At 42.6% G+C, this 19,977-nt stretch overlaps 2 protein-coding genes across 5 annotated transcripts; both read left to right on the forward strand.

Annotated features, from left to right (window-relative positions):
• The first annotated feature begins 173 nt into the window (after nucleotides 1-173).
• Nucleotides 174-4,670, forward strand: commd1 (copper metabolism (Murr1) domain containing 1). Its single transcript, XM_041984115.1, has 3 exons — nucleotides 174-353; nucleotides 2,613-2,903; nucleotides 4,371-4,670. Exons 1-3 carry the CDS (start codon nucleotides 180-182, stop codon nucleotides 4,476-4,478), a joined length of 573 nt encoding a protein of 190 aa, XP_041840049.1. The 5' UTR covers nucleotides 174-179; the 3' UTR covers nucleotides 4,479-4,670.
• A 6,101-nt stretch (nucleotides 4,671-10,771) lies between these two features.
• b3gnt2a (UDP-GlcNAc:betaGal beta-1,3-N-acetylglucosaminyltransferase 2a) lies at nucleotides 10,772-19,667 on the forward strand. Of its 4 annotated transcripts, none has more exons than XM_041981821.1 (3): nucleotides 10,772-11,100; nucleotides 12,791-12,934; nucleotides 18,183-19,667. In XM_041981821.1, the coding sequence occupies exon 3, from the start codon at nucleotides 18,183-18,185 to the stop codon at nucleotides 19,395-19,397; it is 1,215 nt and encodes a 404-aa protein (XP_041837755.1). In that variant the 5' UTR covers nucleotides 10,772-11,100; nucleotides 12,791-12,934; the 3' UTR covers nucleotides 19,398-19,667. The 4 variants fall into 4 exon arrangements, with proteins under 4 accessions (XP_041837755.1, XP_041837756.1, XP_041837757.1 ...); XM_041981822.1 differs by having other exon boundaries at nucleotides 10,772-10,914; XM_041981823.1 differs by lacking the exon at nucleotides 12,791-12,934.
• Nucleotides 19,668-19,977: the final 310 nt, after the last annotated feature.

Raw genomic sequence — 19,977 nt, forward strand, 5'->3', positions numbered from 1 at the left:
TTATAAGGAGGAAACGCACATGCTAAATAAATGCTTAAAAACTCGAATAAGAGCACTGTCGACCTGTAGAACAAAATCAATCGTGTGGAAAATTCTAACCTACAACTCCCAGAATGCCTTGTTGCGGCAGCTCTCACGTGATATCTCGCGCCACATGACTCTTGTTACAACGAGCAAACATGGCGGATGTAGAAGCAGCGAAATCTCTGAGCAGTCTGCTGAACGGAATAGCCCAGATAGTTTATTATAACAACAGCGAAATCACAGAGGAGCTGCTGAAAAATGAACTTTATTCCGACCTGTCGCAGGAGGAGTTCAAGGCTTTACACGAGAAAATGAAAAGCCTCTTAAAGGTAAAACACTTGGTAACGGCAGTAACCTTTAACCGAGTAGAAGTCCACAGCTTCTGGTCAGTGTTCCTTTCTGTACATCAGATTTCTGTTGTTTTCTGGACAAAATCGATGTCTTTGTGTATGTGTTATTATTGGTGCATTATGACCTCCGCTAATGATCTCACACATTCTCGCAAAGGAAGACTTTGAGAGTTGTTCATGCATATGACGGCTAAGCCGGTGTTCTGTCAGTTTAGCATACATTGTCAGATCAGCATACGCATAGTGCAAACTAACTGCAGATAACCCTAACCCTAACCTTAACCCTAACCCTAACCTTAACCCGCATGCGCATTAACGTAATGTATGCTACTCTGATGCGTATGCTAAACTGACAGAACACCGGCGTTGATGTGGCGGCCATATTACCACAGGAAGCGCGCGCACTCATAGCATTGTTTTAATGGTGCATGAACTTTATTAATACCCAGAACTAGCTCAGTTTTATAGCGATTTTCTAAAGGTTTGCTTAATAAAAGCAATTAGTGCCAGAGATGTAGCTATGACAACGCATACTTATAACTAATGACTCTTAAGCATTGATAATACAGAATGACATGATATCTATCTATCTATCTATCTATCTATCTATCTATCTATCTATCTATCTATCTATCTATCTATATTAAAAAATTGAATTATTACATGTTTAGTTTAAACATGTAGTAGTAATAATAATAATAAATAATAATAATAATGGTTGGAACTTGCTGATGCCTGGTGAATGAGCCGCTCTGCTGCTCTGATGAGCCTTCTCATTGAGAACACACCTATTTATTTCAATGTGGTACTTTTACTCCTCTGCTGCTATTTTACGAAAGGATTTTTTAATCATTATCCATTTATTCCTGCACATCTCTCCTGTTGCCAGCAGGGGGCAGCACTTACATAAATTTCATGGTGGACTTCACTGCTGATGAGCAGCGTGATGTTGCCTCAGTATAAAATGAGCCAAGAATAATTACAGGAAAAGTGGGAAAATGTACAACATCCAGTTAAAATGATAAGAGATGTGTCTGTCTGTGTGGGGGGATTTGTTAAGGACATTTTTCTCTTTTTAACTGGATGCTGATATTTTATTATCTGGAAATGTGATGATTTAGAGCATATTTGATTAAATAAATAGGTTCTTTCTGGTTTTGTGTGTATGTGTGTGTTTTGATGTAAAAAATTAATAAGACAAATTGCAAATATAACAAAAAACTCAAATGAAAAAAGATAAATGTTATAACAGTTATTGTTTTATTTATTTATAATGTCCCAAATTGTTTGTCATTGTATAAATTAAGACTTATAAATTTAGTAAATTGATAATTTTATAATTTTGGATTCTGTAGCTTCAGTCTTAAAAAAATATAAATACAAGAAATGTTTACCAAATAAGGTCTCTGTTTTGGCTTCTTTTCTTGTCTACACGTATTTATTTATGAGTCCATAGATTTTAAGCTCCCTAAGTGATAAAAACAGTATTTTTTTTATCTGTTGTGGCTCCAGTTGATTCACTTGTTTCTTTGTCCTAAAAAACAAACTCCTGTAATGTAAAAATAAATAAATACATACATAAACGACCATCTAACAATCAGACAAGCATACTTTTGATCTCACCCGTCCCAGCAACACTGCAGCTAACATATTAACTCTGAAGCCCTTTTCACACGTGGTGTTCACCTTCGTGACACACAGAGACGTCTTCATCAACTCGCTGGTTGCCCCTAATTCCTGCATACCAACCAGAGGGAAGTCAGCAGAGTATAAATGTGTGCTTTCACTCACACAATCAGCTGCACTCACAATGTTTACAACACAAACCTTAAACCAGCTCTACAGATTTCACTCTTTTACTGCCCCAAAACTGGCTGCAGTTTTATTTCATTAATATGGCTTTTTCTGATTCTCTTTATCTAAAGTTGAATTTTTCATGTTTCGTACAAAAAGCTTTTTTTTTTTATTTCGCGTGTGTCGACTTTTTATTCTTTTTTTTCTGCTGTAGATTTATTCAGAATATGGTTAGAATATTTAGTTGGAGGCCTTGTGTATATTTTAATGCTCCATTTACTTTTGTGCGTTTTATTTACTAAACAAAATATCCTAGTAAAACATATATGGTCAAAACCTTTATGTCTAAAACTTTACATGGCAGAAAAACTCTTAACTGTGGAATTGGAGATCTCCAGCTTTGTGTAATACCCTCCCTCATCCTCCTCTTTCTTTCTCCCTCAGTCCATTGCCACCGCAGACATGGACCATGCCCAGCTGGAGGCCTTCCTCACAGCTCAGACCAAGAAGCAGGGTGGCAGTGGGGTGAGTGCTGAGCAGACTGCCGCCCTCTCTCGTTTCTGGAAGAACCAGCGGGTTCGGGTTCGGGAGAGCCTGCTGGCTCAGAGCCGCTGGGAGCCCAGCCTGAAGGCCCTGTCCTGGAGGGTGGACCTCCAAGCAGCCAACAGTCGTGGGGAGACAACTGACAGTGGCCCCGTCGCCCTAGTAGAGCTGGAGCTTGGCAAAGCTGGACAGGTAAAAGTAACGGGCAGCTGAGAATATAAATGCAGTAAACTGCAGCCTCTCGGTTCTCCAGCCCCACATGTAAATGTAAAGAGGTGTTAATAAATACTGAATTAAGATTTGTGGTTTCAACTGGAACAGAGTGAGGCGGAGTAAATATTTAGCCCCTAGACCAGAGCATTAGAGGCTATTTGACTGGTTGAATAAACACTACTCTTTGATCCCCAAAAGAAAAGAGGCACCTTATCAACGCAAAGTAGAGTCATGATAGGGCTGAACAATAATTCAATATCAGTATATATCACTATATATATATATATGTGTGTATATATGTGTATGTGTATATATATATATATATATATATATATATGTGTGTGTATATATGTGTATGTATATATATATATATGTATGTATATATATATATATATGTGTATGTGTGTGTGTGTATATATATATATGTGTGTATATATGTGTATGTGTATATATATATATATATATATATATATATATATATATATATATGTGTGTGTATATATGTGTATGTATATATATATATATATATATATATATGTATATATATATATATATATGTGTGTGTATATATGTGTATGTATATATATATATATATATATATATATATATATATATATATATATATGTGTATGTGTGTGTGTGTATATATATATATATATATATATGTGTGTATATATGTATATATATATATATATATGTGTGTATATATGTATGTATATATATGTATATATATATGCTTAATATTTTAAAATGCTTTTTGAAGAGAAGTTTTGTTTACAGAACAGAGACTTTATTTTCTATCATACTTATTGTGTTTGGTTGTGTTTGCTTTTCATTCATTAATGAGACTGAGTCCGTTCTATTTATTGTTTTTGTTTTGTTGTTTTAAATTTCTTCCAGATCCAGTGTAAAATGTTCTTTAGAAATGAAGGATTATTGATCTTTGAAAGGGGTTATTTGTATTATTATGGCATTGTTATTGTATTAGTTGAAAATGGTTTCAAAGTGACAACATTTTCTCTTATCACGATAATTTGTGAGAAACAGCTGAATTTGTTATGGTGTATGTGGAACAGAAATGGAGAGAAACATACCAAAGGATTTATTCAAACGCACAAGGAAAGCAGGAATCATATAGTAAGTAATTCAAACAGCAAGTTGTATAAATAAGTAATGAAGTGGAGATTTGTGTCCGTTCAGGTCTTCAGGTTGTTGGATATGAACCTCTGTCAGGCTTATGAGCACGACGTGCACACTTGCTTATTGGTGCAGCTGTCCAGCCATCATTTATTTATAAGTGGCGTGTAATGACCTTGTACGGCCGTCAGACGCCTCGGACAGCGAGCAGAAAGTGGCTCCATGCTTGGACTATGACACAGACATCATCCCACCTTCTGGTATGTTTTAATCAAATATCGTCTTTCTTCTTTTTGCCATCTCTTGCAGGACTCAGAGTTTCTGTGCCTGGAGTTCGATGAAGCCAAAGTGAACCAGGTGCTGAAGAAGATGGCAGACATCCAGGAGAGCATTGACAGAATTGTTCACCGTACTTGAAATGAGACTTTTTAAAAGACAGTGGACGGAGTCTTGCTGCAAACTAGTGTTTCCTTGAGTCTTCATCATCTTCCGGCCTGCAGACTGGATCCAGTCACAGATCACTCTGAAGGGACTTGTTATTTAACCAACCGCAGTGAAAAAGCTCTGTCTGTGTGTAAACACACACCTGAACAAATGAGTGACTAATAGCTGATAGAAGCATGAACTCCATCAGGTGCTGTAGCTGCTGTGGAATAGTGGTTCCTCCATGCTGTACAAAAACGGCTTAAACATAAACTAACAAACATCAGTTTAGCTGGTATAATAAACTTTGTCGTTTTTCTCTTTAACATTTGGATAAACAAATTTACAATTATACTTATAAGCAGTGAGACATGTTAAAACACTGAAAGGTAACAGATGTGTGAGGCAGCTTTCCATTGCAGGTGTAAGGATCACAATATAAAATACAAATTAAAAGGAACAAAAGAAGAAGCAGAACAATGTTGTAATATTAAAACACATCTGCTCAAACACGGCGGGATTCTTTCATTTCAGGATTTCTTGGAAGATGGGCCCGCTTCATTCCAGCTTTTGGAAGTTTGTCGGCTTACTACGAGATCTGGTGATGTGATTGTAGAGCTTTACAACAACAAAGACAAACATAAGTCGATTTGAAAAGTTGGAAACTAAATGCACAGCTCAACTTCATTTACATGAGATATTAAATCCATATTAACATTACAAAATATACAAATTACCAACACGAGCAGCTGGTAACACTAGCAGGTGTCTACAGGAGCAGCTGCCAGTGAGCGGAGATGTGATGTTCCAACCATGTAAACCCAAGCATGCATTTTAAGTTAACGCTGCAAAGTGGGAGGGGCCTGTAGAAGTAGGCGGTGTGGAAGCACGAAGCCACTGGAGTGAGAACATGCTTGCAGGATTAGAGGCTTAAATCTTTAGCTTGAAAGTTGGGACGTAAATATAATTTATGATCCCACATCTGCATAAATATAACAGTTGTCCAAATTAAGGTCTCTTCTGGTCCTTCTCCCACCTCATGTATGACCTGTAGACCGGGGTCTCTTCTGGTCCTCCTCCCACCTCATGTATGACCTGTAGACCGGGGTCTCTTCTGGTCCTCCTCCCACCTCATGTATGACCTGTAGACCGGGGTCTCTTCTGGTCCTCCTCCCACCTCATGTCTGATCTGTAGACCGGGGTCTCTTCTGGTCCTCCTCCCACCTCATGTCTGATCTGTAGACCGGGATCTTTTCTGGTCCTCCTCCCACCTCATGTCTGATCTGTAGACCGGGGTCTCTTCTGGTCCTCCTCCCACCTCATGTCTGATCTGTAGACCGGGGTCTCTTCTGGTCCTCCTCCCACCTCATGTCTGATCTGTAGACCGGGGTCTCTTCTGGTCCTCCTCCCACCTCATGTCTGATCTGTAGACCGGGATCTTTTCTGGTCCTCCTCCCACCTCATGTCTGATCTGTAGACCGGGGTCTCTTCTGGTCCTCCTCCCACCTCATGTCTGACCTGTAGACCGGGGTCTCTTCTGGTCCTTCTCCCACCTCATGTCTGACCTGTAGACCGGGGTCTCTTCTGGTCCTCCTCCCACCTCATGTCTGATCTGTAGACCGGGGTCTCTTCTGGTCCTCCTCCCACCTCATGTCTGACCTGTAGACCGGGGTCTCTTCTGGTCCTCCTCCCACCTCATGTCTGATCTGTAGACCGGGGTCTCTTCTGGTCCTCCTCCCACCTCATGTCTGATCTGTAGACCGGGGTCTCTTCTGGTCCTCCTCCCACCTCATGTCTGATCTGTAGACCGGGGTCTCTTCTGGTCCTCCTCCCACCTCATGTCTGATCTGTAGACCGGGGTCTCTTCTGGTCCTCCTCCCACCTCATGTCTGATCTGTAGACCGGGGTCTCTTCTGGTCCTCCTCCCACCTCATGTCTGATCTGTAGACCGGGGTCTCTTCTGGTCCTTCTCCCACCTCATGTCTGACCTGTAGACCGGGGTCTCTTCTGGTCCTCCTCCCACCTCATGTCTGACCTGTGGACCGGGGTCTCTTCTGGTCCTTCTCCAACCTCATGTCTGATCTGTAGACCGGAGTTTCTTCTGGTCCTCCTCCCACCTCATGTCTGATCTGTAGACCGGGGTCTCTTCTGGTCCTCCTCCCACCTCATGTCTGATCTGTAGACCGGGGTCTCTTCTGGTCCTTCTCCAACCTCATGTCTGATCTGTAGACCGGGGTTTCTTCTGGTCCTTCTCCCACCTCATGTCTGATCTGTAGACCGGAGTCTCTTCTGGTCCTCCTCCCACCTCATGTCTGACCTGTAGACCGGAGTCTCTTCTGGTCCTCCTCCCACCTCATGTCTGACCTGTAGACCGGAGTCTCTTCTGGTCCTCCTCCCACCTCATGTCTGACCTGTAGACCGGAGTCTCTTCTGGTCCTTCTCCCACCTCATGTCTGATCTGTAGACCGGAGTTTCTTCTGGTCCTCCTCCCACCTCATGTCTGATCTGTAGACCGGGGTCTCTTCTGGTCCTCCTCCCACCTCATGTCTGATCTGTAGACCGGAGTCTCTTCTGGTCCTCCTCCCACCTCATGTCTGATCTGTAGACCGGGGTCTCTTCTGGTCCTCCTCCCACCTCATGTCTGACCTGTAGACCGGGGTCTCTTCTGGTCCTTCTCCAACCTCATGTCTGATCTGTAGACCGGGGTCTCTTCTGGTCCTCCTCCCACCTCATGTCTGATCTGTAGACCGGGGTCTCTTCTGGTCCTCCTCCCACCTCATGTCTGACCTGTAGACCGGGGTCTCTTCTGGTCCTCCTCCCACCTCATGTCTGATCTGTAGACCGGGGTCTCTTTCTGGTCCTCCTCCCACCTCATGTCTGATCTGTAGACCGGGGTCTCTTTCTGGTCCTCCTCCCACCTCATGTCTGACCTGTAGACCGGGGTCTCTTCTGGTCCTCCTCCCACCTCATGTCTGACCTGTAGACCGGGGTCTCTTCTGGTCCTTCTCCCACCTCATGTCTGATCTGTAGACCGGGGTCTCTTTCTGGTCCTCCTCCCACCTCATGTCTGACCTGTAGACCGGGGTCTCTTCTGGTCCTCCTCCCACCTCATGTCTGACCTGTAGACCGGGGTTCTGGTGCGACCCCTGTAAGCGTCCATCATTTTAAGTGGCTGTTATAGTTTATAAACTAACTCTAAATACATTTCAGTTTTATTTGTTCACTCGTGAATAAAATGTGATCCTTCAGCCAAAGTTCCTCAGAGCTGAACTTGTTTGCTCTGGTTTTTCTCTGGGAAGAGGCCAAGAGTCAATGACCCTGATTGGATTTATAGTCCGGCAATAAAAGGCTGGAACAACCTTCGATAATAATTAATGACTTCAGGTTTTCAGTCATGAAGCGTTGGACTATAAAACCTGGTTGAGGTCAGGGTTTCACCTTCAGCTACGAGACAAACGGCGACTCCTCCACCGGGAGAATCATGAGGACATTTCTCTCTGCTTCGAAGTGTTTGTTGAGTTTAAGGAAGTTAAATAAGATAACGGTGAAAAGTGTTTGATTCAAACCTCGATGATTTTAATCATTTCATCCTGCATCATCTGTAAGTGTAAAGTCTGCTTGTCATTTCTGTTAATGGTTTACTTCCTGCAGAGGACTGGACGGTTTATGGTGGAGGCCGAGGGGCAGCTTTGATAAGAAAGAGAGAGAGAGAGAAAAAGAGACGTATTAAAGGGAATATCCATCCAGATCAAACTGACGACACGTCTTCTTTGCCTTCATTTCGCCAGGAGCAGAAAAGCTGAAAGTGGCTCTAATCTGGCATCCCGCTGGCATCCCGCTGGCATCGCTGAGCCACGTCAGCCTGGTGTAGGATGAATCTGATTTTCAGATTGAGATCAGAGGGAAGCCTGAAAGGCCAAAAGTTAAATCTTCATGTTATGTAAAGGTTAACCGCAGCTGTGTTCATTTCAGTTATTTTTTACTTTCAGTTGAGCCACACAATGGAAGCATCACGTTGGCAGATACACTTTTATAGTGATGTCACATATGATCTGTTCCTTTTTTATTTGAATAAACATGAAGAGGTGGTATCGTAAAGAAAACGCACTGTACTCTCAGGATGTGCTCACGCTGATCATCCCGTCTGGGTATTTTAACATTGTGATTCAGATTGGAAGAGACTCCAAAACACTTTACAACATCTGAACCTTTTCTCTTCTAATTATTTTAAATCCATTCAGAAAAATCTGGAGATGCATTCACTGACCTGCCGCTGCTTTGTGTTCATTTTCATATTGCTTGAATTTTGCTTTTTATTGTAACTGTCTCTTGTTTGTGGGTCGTGTTGTTGCTTTTCCTCTGCCAGGTCTCCCTTAAAAAAAAGAGCTCTGTAATCTCAATGGGACCTTCAGACGAGTTAAATAAATGAATTAATAAATGAATAATAGACTGAAAAGGGGGAAAAATGTTTGGTTCTGTTTAGCCTGTGGCTTCGAAGTCTCTGGATCCACCTCTGAAAACACCCACAACTCAGTCCAGCATCAGCGTACAGACGACCAAATGCTAACCTAAATACTGTTAACTGACCTTCTCTTGGATAAACATGGGAAGTCCAGGGTTCAGTAAATGCAGCACGTAATGTACTTCTATATGTTGTTCTGCATCATGTCTTCCCTGTTCTAGATCATAAAGCAGCATTCATACAGCATCATCTCACCAACCGTCTCCATGGTGATGATAAAACCACCAGATGTGACAACAAAAACTGAACAGAAAACATTGATGAAGAAACAGATCAAGCTGATGATCTGGATAAAAGCATTTTTCTTTTTTATCCAGTAGAAGTGTTGAAAGTCACACCCAAAGTAAACAAATGTTGATAAAATATATTAATGGCTGTTTGTTCTACAAATGTTTTCACTTTATTTTTATTTTTTACCTCAGATGACCACTTCAGTTGTAATAACCAGTTCACTTTTCCCAAAATCTGTACGTTTTCCTGGTCAGTGCCCCTGCCCACCCCCATGAAAACGTTTCTAGACCCGCCCCTGTATAGATGAAGTATAAATACTTTCTACCACCAGTCAGCTACTTTCTTATTGAGGAGATGTGCATCGCAGAACCTGTTCATGATTTCTGTCATCCCATTCATGATCAGACCTGTGTTTCCAACATCTGCACCGCATCAATGATTCTGAAAACACACATCTTGCTTCCTTTTGCTGTTTCACCCTCACTGGATAGTTCAGGGCTCTTGAGCCACATGTGGCTCCTCACCCCGTCTGCACTGGTTCTAGGAGAAAATATGAGCGTAATTCTGCGTGGACTGATTCATTGCCATCAACAGGTTTACATGTTTATGCTGAGAAGTTAGCAAACAACAACAACAAAATGAATGAAAAACATTTCCACAGAAAGTGGAAATGAGTGAGAGAAATCTATTTCAGAATGTGTGAGCAGCATAAACATAGTTTAAAGAAGTGGATCAAGCCTCCAAACTCAGCCAGGTGCAGAAAACCTTCCACAAAGGAGAACATCAGAGCACCTTTTCCTGATCTAAAAAAACAGCCAAAATTATTCAGAAAATTTAAAATATATTTCTCTCTTCAAAAACTGAAGAACAAATGACCACAAACATCAGCAACACATGACTCATAAAAGCAATAAAACGTTAACAGTTGTGTTTATTGTAGTTTTGCTTTGCACAGGGATCTCAAACTCCCATATGAGTTAAGTCCTAAACAGTGAATCAAGTGTGTTGAAGCAGGGAAACATGTAAAACTTGTGGCCCGGGTTGTGTTCCCTGTTGGGCATATGGTAAAACACTGCAGACCCATAGCTGAAAGTGACCAGTCCAGCCTACACAGTGGTCACCAGCCTACACAGCGGTCACCAGCCTACACAGCGGCCACCAGTCTACACAGCGGCCACCAGTCTACATAGCGGCCACCAGCCTACACAGCGGTCACCAGTCTACACAGCGGCCACCAGCCTACACAGCGGCCACCAGCCTACACAGCGGTACCCAGCCTACACAGCGGCCACCAGCCTACACAGCGGCCACCAGCCTACACAGCGGTCACCAGCAAACCGCATTAACAATGAAAAGTATAAAATCCAACTAAAAGCTGCTGCTATCAGCACGTTTCATTCTTCAGCAGATTTGGTAAAACAACTTTTGGGTGAGCCGGTGTGAACCACGCGCCGCTACTTTCCTCCTCAGGTGAACAATAAACAGCCGATCAGCTGATCACCCACAGCCGGTGTGATGACCACGGCCTGAGAGGAAGAGGAGGAGGAGGAGGAGGAGGCTGCGCTGCGATCAGAGGAAACTAGAGCCGCGACGTTGGCGCAAACTACGGAAAAAGTTTAGGAAAAACCAGCAGGACAAGCGCGGGTGTGACACACCCTCATCCAGCACGGACCCACGGTTAGTTACGCCCAGATCCTTCCACCCCTGTGCGGGGATTTTCCTTCTCTCTTTTGGTGAGATATGATCAAGATATGAGAAGGAGCTCGGTTTGACACCGTCAGCGTTATGACGGGATTATTTCTCAGCCAAATCCACGCGAAGTAGCCGGAGAGCGTAAAAAGGACCGAAGAACCACTGGAACAGGTTGGTCTGAATCCTGCACACTGAACGCTGTTAGTGGGTCCAAAAAGGTGGATTATTCTTCACATTTTCTCCTTCTGTTTAACATAGATAGTGAAACAAATCAGGTTTTTAAATACAGGCTAAAGTTTGCATTTTGATTATATGTCATTGTAGTAGCCAGACACCTGTACGTATACATGCCCATACTTTTACATACAATCATACACTCACCTGTATATATATATTTATATATATATATATATATATATATATATATATATATATATATATAAATAATACATACACGTCTACATGCAAACATGCAAAAATGTTTCAGTTTGAAAACAGTTTTGTTTCAAGAGGGTGCAAATGTGCTTATGTGCCTTTACTTCTGAACAAACTAGTTCAAATGACCAGCTACAGAAATCCTTCACCTTTCTGCTTACAGCTTTCTTTATCTCATCCTGTGGGCGGACAGGAAGAAAGTTTTATGCTCATTTTACGACTGTGCTGATCCTCATATTAACCACACAGCTGACGCTGCACAATAACTGTAAATTTAACAATTAACTGAATAAATGCAACATTTCAAAATGCATTGCTTCTATTTTTACTTCACATTTATCAACAAGGGAGATGTGATCATGTACATTTATATCAATTTTTAATGTTAGTGGCTTCACAGGAAGCTTAATCCATGTAAGACTAGATGAGTGATTTAGTTTCACAGCCTCAGACCAGGGGTCCAGTCCAGGGGTCCAGACCAGGGGTCCAGACCAGGGGTCCAGTCCAGGCGCTGCGTTATGTTGAAGCTCTGAGTATGTTAACCCTGATATTTTGGAAAGTCTGGGTTTTCCATTCTGGAAAGAGAGGTGTTAACATGAGTCTGTTACCACGGTAACTGACTCCATGAAGTAAACATCCTGGCTGGGAGGTTCACTCTAAATAAAAGCGAGTTTACCTGTTTCCTCCACCTGAAGCACCATCAGACACAGGTTGTCCGTACACACCTGATCCAGAGATTTAGAAACGAGGTGAAGAACCGGCGGCTTTTTGTCAGCAGTTGCCATGGTGATTCCAACAGCAAGGGCTTCATTCGTGATGGCTTTTTATTAACTCTGGGTAAAGATCCTCAGAGCTGACTGAACCACTTCCACGCAGCTGATCTGGAAACTCAGACTAAGTTAACCCAGAGTTTCTTTTTAGTCTCAGGCTTAGTTGAACCTACTTTCTGGTGTTTTTAGCTGCCAATAAACTGTAAAAACAATTATATTTATTGATTAAAAAACTTTATAAGACTGGCAGCTTTATAAAGGAAATAAATGTAATTCTATGATTTATTTTTATTTAAGGAAAATCATCACTGCAGGATTTGTTCTGCACAGTTTGCTGTGAATTAGATTAGTTATAAATCCGCTTTTATTTCTCTGTTGCTAAGGATGTTCTGTAGTTGCCGTGGTTTATTTATCTCCTTATTTGGGTATTTATTCAAAATGTTACAGATCTGTTTGCATGAAAATGTTAAACAGAGATGGACTAATAAAGGATGTCTTTCAGGATCTAGATGCATCATTTAATATTCAGCCTTGTTCTGCCTCAGAGCGATTATGATGACTGAATTACTCTGTTCACTTAATAAGCATAAACACTGAAAGTTTGAGTGCATTGAGTGATTCCATGTTTAATTTAATCCACTTTTGATCACTTTCAGTGGTATTTTGAAATTCCCGGTGGCCCAAGAAAGAGCAAAAGCAACCCTAGCCGTCCTGGAGTTGGGCCGTTTGAGGCTGAAGGGTGTGTGGGCGTCCACTTCCAAGCAGCCAATGATCTTCCCTTCACTTCCAGCTCTGTAACAGTTGAGTGTTACTCTGTAAATCAAACCACAGCAGCTGATGCAGCTTCACTCAGATTCATTTATGTCCATTTCATTCTTGTCTTTGCTCTGGAAAAAGACAACTGTACAAAACACAAAAGTAGATGAAAAGAAGAATAAACAGGAAAAACAATAAATAAAAACAGAGATGACTGAGTTAAGAAACCTTAATATAAAATATGTTACAGGCAGGTCTGCTGGGCAGATCCTGTAAAACCTAAAAAAGTTCCTTATTTAAGAGGCCACTGCTGATGGAAAGAAGGACGTTTGTGGAGCTTTTTCTTGGTCAGTCTGTGTCCTGATTGCTGCAGATGAATGCAGGATGTTGAGGATGGGTCTTTTGTGGTTAGTGTTTGTTGGTGCAGCTCTTGAAGCGACAGTTGTTTTTGTCCACTGATCTTACTGGCCAGATTAATGACTTGCATCAGTTTCTTCTGTCAACTGAAAGGTTTCCAAACCATGATTCAAAATTTAATATTAAAACACTCTGAGTGATTTGTAAAGCTGCTGTCAAAGAAGAACCAGGCACTGTCTCCCTTTCTTCTGGAAACAGCTGATCATCTATTATCATTCCACATCATGGCCCTTCATGCTGACTGTCATGAAGGTGAGCTGTACTCCCTTCTCTACAACTGCCTCTTAAACACACCTTCTTGGTCTTAGCAACATTCAGGTCTGTCAAGCCAGGAGGCCGAAGTGCTGATGAACTGGCAAAATGACCATTGAAGCTGCATCAGAACCTCTTTTATTTATAATCCTAACTGATGAAAAAAGAACTAAACTTACGTGAACTACTTCCTGGCATGAGTGCACACATTATGATGCATATTTAAAAACACTAAACTAAGAAATGAAAGCAAGCAGTTAGCTGGTAGGAATAACTTCTGGATAGATTGTCTCACAGGAAAAACTGAAGTAAAACATAAAACATTTTATTTGCCTTTTCCATTTTTGTTCTCAGCATAAAAAGAAACAAGACGGGAAAACCGGATGAGTCAAATCTGGTGATGCAGAAAAATAAATTATCAAGAGTCTGGATGAGGAAAGTTTAACAAAGTTTATTAAAGAAAAGAAAAATAAAGTTTTCTGCATACAGAGGCTTTGAAGAGAAAGCTGTTTTCTACTCCGTGTTGTCCTGAATGACCAGATAAGACAGTCTGCTTCTCTCATAAATACCTGTCTCGTCTCCTCATTCAGCCCAGTATCTGCTGTCAGAACCACATTGTTCCCAGTCCGGGTCCGAGTCTCTCAGGCCATCACCTGTACTCAGGAAAAGATGAAGCATAAAGATGGCTAGCGATGGCTAAAGACTGTAATGATTATAATGGAAAATGTGTAATAAAGATTAAAAAGGGAATTTCTTCCACAATTCCTCTCTTCTGGTTAAAGGAAAACAAATCACATCACACACGAGCAGGAGCGAAAGAAAAGTAAGAGCTAATGTTTTTGTGAGCACAGAAACTGCATGAATTGCTAAAGAAGACCAGAAAACACCTGCAATCTTAAACACTGACGCATGAAACAGTGGAGTCTTCGTCACTAGAAAACTGCGAAGGTAAACCAGTGTCGTCATAAGGAAAGGTGTGGCTTGGTGCACCCTTAGCTGGCTGCAGAGGTTGATCACTGACATCCAGGAAGTGTGTTCTGTTATGGTGACGTACACACTTAGCACAGCTCGCTGGCCAAGGCTGGAAAAGAGGTGACCCAGGTGTGGCGTGAGGAGTCAGAAAACACACATATCAGCTGGTTTTAAGCATTTCAGAGCCGTTTGCTGTTGATACCAGACGGTGTCGTGCTCATCAGGATGATCAATCACATTAATAGCAGCTTAGAAAGCGGCAGCATGACAGCAAGGTGAGGATGATGCAGATGAACGCGGCTCCACACCATCTGCATTCGTTGGAGGTTCATGGGTGTTGCTAGTCACCGTCTCGGTCTAGGGGCCAGGAAACCCACGCTGGTCTACCAGCTTGGATCGGGTGACTTGAAATCCTCTTCCCTGAGTGATGGTAGTTGTGAAAATGGCGGGTCGTCCTTTAAGGACATGTTTGTAGTGGCTGGTGTGGATCCAGGTGGCCCTCGCAGTGACCGTGGTCAGGAGCACCTGGTATGGACCTGTGAACCTCTGGGCCTTCCAATGCTGAGGTTTTTCACCACTATCCAGTCACCTGGTTTCATTTTTAATTAATTAGCGCAACGCCGTCTCAGCTGGATTTGGGAGAGCTGCTTTCACCACCTGTGAAACTTCAGAAAGAACACTGGACAAGTTTTTGTAATCACCAGTGGAGGTTTCAGGTACATTTAAAATTCCAAGACCAGGAGGTCAAAGAGAATCCCAAATGGACCGAGGTTCAATCTGGTCCAGGATTCTCATCCTCATGTAGGTCAGGAGGAGGTAGAGAGCTGTCAGCAGAATGTGAAGGGAAGGGCGGAGGAGACAGGAGGTGGAGAAATAGGGATGGAGGAGAAGGGCGGAGAAGATGATGATGAGAGAGGCGGCGGAGTGAGACAGACAGAAGCAATCGCGCCTGCCACGGTTAGCAATCCAAGACAAGTTCAAAACAAGCTTACCGTCTGGTTTTTAGAGCTGTGTCTGTCGCCATAGCAACCAGCTTCATAAGAGAAAGATGTGGACAAATAAGCCTTTCATAACACGACTGACTCAAACCATTACCAGTAGTGTCATATATGCATTTACCAACAGAAACATCACGTTCTGCTTGTTCCTGTAATTTAAAAAAGACTAATTATTATAAAAGAACCAAATTCTTGTGTGACTGAACCCTGAAGTCAACTACTCGCTCGCCTGTGACAGCAGTTACCAGCAGTGTGATGACATGAATTAAACAGCACATGCGCCTGTGTACACGGTAATATTCTCCACCTGTAAAAGTCATAATCAGGTAATTTAACCCACCTGAGAAATAAGCTGCATGCTGTCTGTAAAGCAGACGAGGCACCACTGCTGGAGGAAGGCCGTGTTTACAGTGAAGGCAGAGGAAGACGGCTGCATGGAAAACTAGATTACCAGAGGTCAGCTAGTTTATTTAGATAGATATGGTCAGTGGCTTTGAATGGAGCCAGTCAGAGTGGATGATGGGAAAAATGCTTTGATTGGTTTAGTGTGTTGTTTGTTATTAAACCTGCATTTTATCACATCCATGCCGACACACTGATTGAAACATGATTCAGAATTGATCAGAAATGATAAATATATTTAAGTAGTTTGGTTTCATGTTAGAAACCAGCTTTTACAAAAAAAAAACTGTAAAACAAAACCGAAGAATGGAAATTCGCTTGTAGTTAATCTCGGTGTTGTTTAGGAAGCAGACGGAGCTTTCTAGTCAGAAAGAAGATTTACTGATGGGTTAGACTACGTTTATGACCATCATAATAAAATGATGTTTACCAGCTTAATGATTGTACTGTTAAAGCAGTGACACGTAGCCTTCTGTACTGACTTGAGGTGACCTTGTCGTGAATTGGCGGCGTACAAATAAAGCTAAATTTAAATGACATATTTAAGGATTTTCTACTGCTGCCTTTTTTTTTGTCAGCTGGTAATAAATAATAACACTATGACCTAAATTAAACGACTTACTTAAAGATAAGGTCTGAGAAGACTGGAGGAACAAACCTGAAATTTGTGCTGCACTACTGTTTTACGAGCCGCTGGTCATTCATTCACCAACTTCATAAACAACTAATCAGCCAATCACAGGGCAGCATGTAGTCATGTAGACGTGGTGAAGACGACCAGCTGAAGTTCAGCCTGAGCATCAGCAGGAGGAAGAAAGGGGATTTATGTGACTTTGAACGTGACATGTTTGTTGGTCTGAGTATTTACTGGGATTTTCACCCACAACCATCTCCAGGGTTTCCAGAGATGGTCTGAAGAAGAGAAAATATGCAGAGCAGCAGTTGTCTGGACCAGGATGTCTGGTTGATGTCAGAGGTCAGAGGAGAATGGACAGACTGGTTGGAGACGATAGAAAGACAACAGGAAGTCTAATAAGCTCTGGTTCCCACTAACATCTGCAGAACAGCATCTCTGAACACACAACACGTCCAGCCTGGAAGCAGATGGACTACAGCAGCAGAAGACCACACTGGGTGCCTCCTGCCAGCTAAGAACAGGAAACTGAGGCTACAATTCACACACACTCACCAACACTGGACAATAGAAGATGGAGAAACGTTGCTGGTCTGATGAGTCTCCATTTCAGCTCCACATTCAGATGCTAGACTCAGAATTTGCTGGAAACATCATGAAAACATGGATCCATCCTGCCTTGGATCAACGCTTCAGGCTGCTGCTGGTGTAATGGTGGGGGGAGATTTTCTTGGTCCACTTTGGGCCCCTTAGTACCAGCGTGGCCTGGTTTAACCAGCACAGCCTACCTGAGTATTGTTGCTGACCATGTCCATCCCTTTATGACCACAGTGGAGCATCTTCTGATGCTACTTCCAGCAGGATAATGCACCATGTCACAAAGCTCAGATCATCTCCACCTGCTTTCTAGAACATGACGATGAGTTCACTGGACTCCAACGGCCTCCACAGCCACCAGATCTCAGTCCAGTAGAGCAGCTTTGGGATGTGGTGGAACGGGAGATTCTCATCATGGATGCAGCCGACAAACCTGCAGCAACTGTGTGATGCTGTCATGTCAATATGGAGAAAACCTCTGAGGAAGGTTTCCAGATCCTTGTTCAATCTTTGATACCAAGAATTAAATCAGTGCTGAAGGTAAAATGAGGTCCAACCCAGTATTACACAAGCGGATCTAATAAAGTGTCCGCTGAGTGCATTAATGTGCGGTTTTGTGTGCAGTTAGATTACACTGGCTCAACCCTGTCAGTAAGCTGATGTCATGTGCACGGCTGAATTAGAAACATATGATTCCTGCTTGTCTTTGTTAAAGGGAGTAAGGAGGGGATGAAGAAAAATGTTAAGAGACCCATTCCTGCAAATTTAACGATGAAGATGCATCCTTGTATGTTGCATGTCACATGTAACATATTCTGTGAATTCCTGTTAAAGACTGCCGTGTAGAGCTACAGTACTCGTCTCTATATCTCTAAATATTCTATTCCATGTATCCTAGATTTGTTGTAGATTTGCCAGCAGAGCCCATAAGACTGTACATGTCTTGCTCATTACCTGTAATTTCTAAAAAAATCTGTTTAATTGATGTAATTATTGATTGGTCTGTTGTTCTGTGTTTAGATGCAGAATGTTGGCAACATGCTTTTCACCTGCCGGAAAGCAACCGTTCTCTGTGTGATGATGATTCTCAACATCTTCATCTGTCTTTTGATGGGCCTGTCGTGGAAACTAAAGGTTGACTCAAGTGGCCATCAGAAGGTTCAGATCCCAACCAAGAGGTTTTGGCACCCACAAACTCCGAGTAGGTCCTTCTGGAACAAGGAGCAGAGGCGGCTGGACATAATTCACAACCCTGTCCTCATGTCTGCCAACTCCCCCGAGATGCTGCAGGATTGGCTGAATGACACAGGACCAGCTGACCCTTGTGAACTAGATTACAGAGTTCCCGAGCAAATCTTGGACTACAGCACCCTGCCGCAGCGGTTCCAGGACTTTCTTCTGTATATGCGCTGCAGGACATACCCAATGCTGATAAATCAGCCCCACATCTGTAAGGAAAAGCCCTTCCTGTTGCTGGCGGTCAAGTCGCTGATCCCTCATTTTGACCGTCGGCAGGCCATCCGTGAGACATGGGGACAAGCTGGCGTTGTGGCCAATCGGACTGTGGTGACTGTGTTCCTGCTTGGCAACACCCTGCCAGTAGACAACTTCCCAAATCTTCAGGAGATGCTGAACCATGAAGCGAAGCTTCATGAAGACTTACTTCAGTGGGACTACAGGGACACCTTCTTCAACCTCACCATAAAGGAGGTCCTCTTTCTGGACTGGTTCAGCAAACACTGTCCTCAAGCTATGTATGTCCTAAAAGGTGATGATGATGTCTTTGTCAACACCTTACGGATTATTGACTTCCTGGGCGGTGTGTTGGAGGCTGATGCCAAAGATTTTTTCATAGGGGATGTTATAAGTAACGCAGGTCCACACAGAGACCAGAGACTTAAATACTTCATCCCTGAGAGTGTGTTTGAGGGGGAGTACCCCCCCTATGCTGGGGGAGGAGGATATCTGTTCTCTGGTGGGTTAGCAATGCGTCTTAACAACATATCTCAGCGGGTGGCCTTGTATCCAATTGATGATGTCTACACAGGGATGTGTCTGAAAAAGCTCGGCCTGGTTCCTCAGAGGCACGATGGATTCAAGACTTTTGACGTTGAGGAGAAGTACAGACACAACCCCTGCATCCACAGGGGCTTGATGCTGGTTCACAGCCGGACGCCGCAAGAGATGCTGCGAACCTGGCCGTGGATTGTCCACCCCGAGCTGGACTGTCAGTGAGCTCCTCGTCATGACTGCTTTCTGGAGTCTTCTAACATTTACCTGCATGATTTTAAAATGATCCAAATCATTTCAGGGCTCTCAAAAGAGTTTGATTTGATGCTGTTTCCTTTTCCTCAAACTGTATTTGGTGAGTCCTTGAAATTCAAAATTTTACATTCAGATTTATTGGCTTTCCTAAACTGGAAGATTATTATTTTTGTTCCTGAACAAATAAGAAAGATAAGGCTCGGTTTTTCTGCCAGTGTTCTCGTGACCTGAATAAATCAATAAAAGGTGGCTTTACCTCATAAAAAGGGATCATTGTTTTTAGTCTATTCTTCCAGGTGAGGACAAAAAGCAATAAAAATGCTTTTTTCCAATTATAACAAGTGGAACTACCAAAGACCTTAAAAATCCTACTTTAACGGTTTATTATATGAGAAGACTCACAGTCATAATTCTGTTGTATGATTTAAGGATGCAGATTTTAAAAAAGCAAGACTGGAAAGTTGTTCCAAAAGAATCAGCGTGCAGAACATCCAAACCAGGCGTTTTAGTTCGGGGGTCCCAAACAGCACAATCTGACCTCCAGTGGGCC

Source organism: Melanotaenia boesemani, chromosome 4, assembly GCF_017639745.1.
Source record: "Melanotaenia boesemani isolate fMelBoe1 chromosome 4, fMelBoe1.pri, whole genome shotgun sequence".
Taxonomy (NCBI): Eukaryota; Metazoa; Chordata; class Actinopteri; order Atheriniformes; family Melanotaeniidae; genus Melanotaenia; species Melanotaenia boesemani.

What these genes read in the sequence shown, in the direction of transcription:
- b3gnt2a (XM_041981821.1), top strand. Translation starts at nt 18,183, where the DNA reads ATGCAGAATGTTGGCAACATGCTTTTCACCTGCCGGAAAGCAACCGTT.
- commd1 (XM_041984115.1), top strand. Translation starts at nt 180, where the DNA reads ATGGCGGATGTAGAAGCAGCGAAATCTCTGAGCAGTCTGCTGAACGGA. An exon ending in AAATGAAAAGCCTCTTAAAG is followed by an intron (nt 354 to 2,612) that starts GTAAAACACTTG and finishes TTTCTCCCTCAG; the next exon opens with TCCATTGCCACCGCAGACAT. An exon ending in AGCTTGGCAAAGCTGGACAG is followed by an intron (nt 2,904 to 4,370) that starts GTAAAAGTAACG and finishes CATCTCTTGCAG; the next exon opens with GACTCAGAGTTTCTGTGCCT.